This window comes from Terrapene carolina, unplaced genomic scaffold (assembly GCF_002925995.2).
Source record: "Terrapene carolina triunguis isolate 2854851 unplaced genomic scaffold, T_m_triunguis-2.0 Scaffold19913, whole genome shotgun sequence".
Classification (NCBI taxonomy): Eukaryota; Metazoa; Chordata; order Testudines; family Emydidae; genus Terrapene; species Terrapene triunguis.
The window spans coordinates 1-5,186 of record NW_020684264.1 but is presented as its reverse complement, the minus strand read 5'-3'; the positions used below and the strand labels follow the sequence as shown (position 1 = coordinate 5,186).

At 59.2% G+C, this 5,186-nt stretch overlaps 1 protein-coding gene across 1 annotated transcript; it reads right to left on the bottom strand.

Annotated features, from left to right (window-relative positions):
• Positions 1 to 656: 656 nt before the first annotated feature.
• Positions 657 to 3,209, bottom strand: LOC113408601 (cytochrome P450 2B5-like). The gene is made up of 3 exons (XM_026661937.1): positions 3,030 to 3,209; positions 1,821 to 1,983; positions 657 to 1,046 (listed from the first exon to the last, which is right to left on the bottom strand). Exons 1-3 carry the CDS (start codon positions 3,207 to 3,209, stop codon positions 733 to 735), a joined length of 657 nt encoding a protein of 218 aa, XP_026517722.1. The 3' UTR covers positions 657 to 732.
• Between the last annotated feature and the right edge of the window lie 1,977 nt (positions 3,210 to 5,186).

Sequence of the window (5,186 nt, the reverse complement as noted above, 5' to 3'; positions counted from 1 at the left end):
AATGGCAAGTGTAATGAAAGTTACAATGTAGGCAAAATGGCAGGTGTTATGAAATGGTGAACAGAAGTTACAATGGTACAGGATAACTAAAAACAATTTCATTCATGAGTCCTACATGGAGAGCCTCCTCCACGCCAGCCTCAAATGCCAGGGGCACGGCTGGAGCGGGTCTGCACTCCGGAGATCCCACCCCGCCCCGTGGCATGGCCATGGCAGCAGGGGCGTAACTTAGAGCAGCCCCAGGGCTGCTGCAGCGGGGGAAGCGCACATGGCTTGCGTCAGCACCAGACCCAGAGTCTCTGCTTGGGCGGTGCCTCCCCCACTCCTGAAGCCCCAGTGCCTCCTGCGTAGGGTGCCCAGAGAGCAACTGTGAAAAAACGGGACGGGGGTGGGGGGCAATAGGCGCCTATATAAGAAAAATCCCCCCAAAACGGGACTGTCCCTTTAAAAACGGGATATCTGGTCACCCTACTCCTGGGATGTGTAGTCCAGGTGCCTCATGCTTCCGTTCTGTTCTCTTCTCTTGGCCTGGCTCTCTCACGGGACTACATCTCCCTTGATGCACCACGGCTTTGACACATGCCCCCTCACCAAGAGGGGAGAAAGTGATGCATCGTGGGAGATGTAGTCTGGCCAGATTGCCCAAGCTGTAGAGGAGAATGGGAACATGAGGTACCCGAACTACAATTCCCATGAGGCCCTGCAGCATCATTTTGAATGGATATTTTACGGTCAACATTTTCCCTTGGGAACCCCCCAGCTCGAGTAAGAACACAGGAAAAAGGAGGTGGGAATTCCCGGGAGTCTGGAGTCATGGGACAAGGAACGGGGGGGACAGTGGGAGACACCCACGTTGGACCAACCCCAGTTCTTTGAAAATACCAAAGCCAGGATACCTTCTGTCTTCCTGAACTCCTCCAGCAGGTACTGGACTTCCTCCTGGATCCGCTCCTCGATGCTCCTCTTCCCCATCCCGAAATTCCTCAGGGTGCTGAGGGCAAACCGGCGCATCTGGCGCCACGTCTCCCCGTTGCTGAAGAAAAGCCCTGGGCACAGACAGAAAGGCACTCCCTGGGCACGCGCCTCCCAGGGAACGGGGCTCGAGTCTCAGCCCCGCGCCGGAAATGAGCTCCCCCCGCCGATCACTGCGGAGAAAAGTTCTTCTGCAAGAGATCGTGGGTAACACGCCGCGCTGCCATTTCTCGCGGCTTTGGGAGTTTTTCCTTAAAGCCCCAGCTCCTGGAGTCTCGTGATAGCCGAGAACCTCAGCTTTTATTTAAAGAAGTTCCTACCCCTAATGGGTGTGGGGGTAAAAGCTTGAAAAGGTGACCCCTGGAGACTCAGGAAACAGGAGGTGAAAGAAAAGGACCTGACATTCCTTATTTTTAAATAGCCGGTGATTTGGCTTTAAAAAAACCCTCAGGGTTTTTTGGCAGCTGGCTCATGAATTTTTGAATGCTTGGGGCTGGCCCAGACTCAGTCGGGGAGAATCGCAGGTTTTCTGTCTGTCTCCGCACACCCCCTTCCGTCTGTCTCTCTGTCCCCGACACCCGCGAGGAGAGTGCCTGAGCGCTCCCCTGGGGAAATCGAGAGCGGGAGCAAAGCCCCCAGTGGACTCCAGGCTCTGTGTTGAGGCTGCTTTGTGGGGTGAAACCTCTGCTGGGGGGTGAGGGTGTGATTTGGGTTTTTCAAAGGTGTGAATTTCCCCTTGGGGTTGCTTTGGTCCGGGGCTGGGTGTGTTTGGGGTTTTCCGTCAGCGTCCCAGGATGCTGATTCCCGACCTGAGCTGCCGTGACGCCGTGAACCAGACTGTTCCTCACCATTGCCCTTGCTGGTCCTGTCCACAAGAGCTAACCCCTCTCGGCCACCAAACTCCTCCGCTTGGTCCACCAGGGCTTCCTTCACTGCCTCGTAGCCCCACAGCACCACGGCCCGCTTCGCCCCCAAGTAGATGGTGAATACTGGGCCGTACTTGTCTCGGAGCTGCAGCGGGGAAGCGGATGTTACGTTCGGATACTCGGGTCTCCTACACGTGCATGCGCTGGGCCGACGTTTAGCTAATTAACCCCGGGTGGCAGCAGGCGGGTGAGCATTATCACCGACCCTGTTCTAGAGACAGGGAAACTGAGGCACCAAAGCAAACTGGTTCATCCACGGCCACGCACTGGGCTGGTTGAAAAACTTCCCCCGAAATGTTATTTTCCCTGGTTGTTTTCGACCAAACACAAATGTGCAGCTTGGTGAAGCCCGGATGGGTGGGGCTGGAAACGTTTGGTTTTCACTTGCCAACGTCCCAGAAGTTTTCACTTTTTGACAAAAGGTTGACATTTTCCACGAGGTGGAGAAACCCCAACCAAACCGAGGAACATGCTTCGGATCCGCTCTGGGTTAGAACTTGTGCTCGCCAGCCCGGTGCCCGTCCCACCGACCCACCCCGGCCTCACCCACCATGGACTGCGCTGCGGGATTCATTCAGCCAGCGCCGCGTTTCCTGGGCGTGCCGAGCTTCGATGGGACTACGCTGCCCGGGAACATATCCCCCCCAGCGAGGGAAGCAGCCCGTTCCCGGCTGCGTATTCAACATGGCCAAGCAGATGAGCTCTTAGCCGTAAGGGCTGGTCTGTAGCCAAAATCATTCGGGCGTCTGTCCCATCACGGCCTCCGAAAGGACACGCCTGGGGCCAGCTCTATTTACCCCAGCTACAGATCTGCACACGCCCGGGAGCCGAATCAAGCATTTGGCCTGTAGGAATCTCCTGCCTCGCGGCCCACTCGGGTGCAGGACAGGGTGGCTTGGCCCTTTGCCTGTTAGGCCGGATTCGGGAGGAGCTGCAGCCCCCCAGCTCCGTGCGGTTCGTCCTAGGAAGAGCGGGGAGCGGCCACCCCCTCCGCTGGCCCCCGACGCGCCAGGCAGAGATCCTGAGAGCCAGTCCCTGGAGTCGGGGTTGTGTCTCCCTCTGCCACCAAGAGCCCGATGGCTCCTGCTCCTTGGGGCGGAGGGCAAGAAATCACTCGGGAACTGAACTCACCCCCAGCAGAGAGCGTAACAACGACGGTCCCCACAACTGCGGCAAGTTGCCCAGGAGGGGCAGCGGGCGTGGGCCCGGGGGCAGGCTCCTCCGCCCGGCCTGCTGCCCCCTCCACAGCAGAAAAAGCAAGAAGGCCGTGAGCAGGATCAGCGGGAAGGTGAAGCCGGGCCAGAGATCCATGGTGCGGGAAGGAGGAAGAGGAAGTGATATGTACACACCCCTGGGTGGAGTTCGACCAGGAGCAGGAACTGAAGGGATCAGAGACGGCGTCGATTCCCAGCCCCAGGGGCCTGGAGCCGCACGGGCCTCGCACGTGGGGCTGGTTGGAAACTTTCCTCACAGGAGAACTGGCGTTTGCACTGGACAGACATGACGGCACCGGGCATCTGCATCCCCCAAAAAGCTTGTTTTGTCAGACCCCTCCCCCAACACTGGGGGAAATATTTGTTGATGAAAAGTTGCATTTTTCCACTGAAAATTTCGACAATTTTTATTTTATTTTCATTGTAATTTTCCAACCGGGTGTGTGTGTGTGGGGGGCTCAGACAGCAGTACCCGCTGTATAAAGAGACTGTCCGTGGTAGGTCCTGGATAGCAACCCCGGGTGCCTGGGAATGGAGAGAGTTAAAAACTAGTGGGGCTAAATAACCAGGCCGGGTGGCTCCCGGCCACGCCCGGCTAGAGAATCGCGCTGAGCACTCAGCCCGTTCTGGCCCCCGCCAGTACCAGCAAGCTAGGGACCGTCGCCGCGGGACCAGGCTGGCCAGAAAGCGGGAATTTCACCGCGTGAGGGCGGGGAGGTTTCGACACTCGTCTTCGCGCCGCGGCAGGATGAAAACAGGCCTTTGGAAACTGTTCACAGGAAATCACCGGGGAGAGCCCCTCTTGCTACCCCAGAGCTCTGGGGCCCGCACATGGGACCTAGGAGCCCCAGGGGTAAATCCGATCTCTGTCTGAGTCCGGGTCCTGAGCTAGCGGCTGTTCCAGGGGCTCACTTCTGGCTCTGGCTTTGACCAGCGAGTCCCTCCCGGCCCTGAGGAAAGCGTCACAGAAACAGACATTGCCCTGGAACGGTTTCGTGTTGACGAATCAGCATTTTCTGACGGGGGCGGGGGGGGGGGCAGTTCGTTGAAAATAGCCCCCCCCAGTGCTACTTAATCACTAGCACGAGGATCAGTTCCTGGGCCGGGGGCCAGACGACCTTTCTCCCTTAGCTGTGCTGACTACAGGGGTCCCGCTCTGAATCTAGAGGGTACAAACGGCCAGCTGCTACTTCCAGTTCCCGGCCAGGCCTTACTCCGTGTCCGCGGCCCCCCAGGCTGACAGCCTGCAATGCGCGAGTTATTTGAAAAGACACCACTTCAGAATGGCTTTTTATTGATTTCACAGCCGTTCAGAATGATTAGCCTCATTTTACAGGTGGGGAAACTGAGGCACGGAGCGGGGAAGCAGGTCTCCCAAAGCCCAGCCCTCTAGTCACTCGGCGACCCTGCGAGCAAACCGTTCTGCTAACAGCGGCTGCCCGTCTCTCTGGCGCACGGTTCCACCCTCGCTCGGTCCCGGGGGCCATCGACAGCAGATGTGCCCGGATCCCGGCTGAGCGTGGCGCTGTCATTGGGTGAGCAAATTCTCTCCCCCGCGGAGTCGCAGGCTGGGGCGTGTGGAAGAGAGGGAAGGTTTGATATCGATCAGAGGCCTGCTGGGTGCTAAGCAAAATGTGCTGGATTGAGGGTCGGAGTGGTTGTAACCCCATTAACCTCTGTCTAATTTGCTTCTTTGGTAGGGTTGCTGGCCTAGTGGATGGGGGGAAGCAGTGGTGGATTAGCCACTGGGCCTCTGGGGCCCGTGCCCACGAGCCCCAGCCAACTGGGGGGCCAGAGCCCTGGCTGAGCGGGGAAAGCCCCCAGGCCCCGACCCCGCTCTCCAGCAGCAGCGCCGGGCAGGCACGGCAGTGAGGGAAGCCCCCGGTGCCCCCCGACCCTGTCCCCGGCAGAGGAAGCCCCAGCACCCGGCCCCCCGCTGCGGCCCTGGGACTGGAGGTGCTCTCACTCCCCGCTGTGGCGGGGGGACAGAGCGTCTCCAGTCTTGGGGCCGCAGCGGGGGGTAGAACGGGGGGGACCCTGGCTGGAACAGGGGCGGGGCCCCGGGGAAGGGGAG

What these genes read in the sequence shown, in the direction of transcription:
- LOC113408601 (XM_026661937.1), bottom strand. Translation starts at nt 3,209, where the DNA reads ATGGATCTCTGGCCCGGCTTCACCTTCCCGCTGATCCTGCTCACGGCC. An exon ending in TGTTACGCTCTCTGCTGGGG is followed by an intron (nt 1,984 to 3,029) that starts GTGAGTTCAGTT and finishes TCCCCGCTGCAG; the next exon opens with CTCCGAGACAAGTACGGCCC. An exon ending in CAGGACCAGCAAGGGCAATG is followed by an intron (nt 1,047 to 1,820) that starts GTGAGGAACAGT and finishes GTCTGTGCCCAG; the next exon opens with GGCTTTTCTTCAGCAACGGG.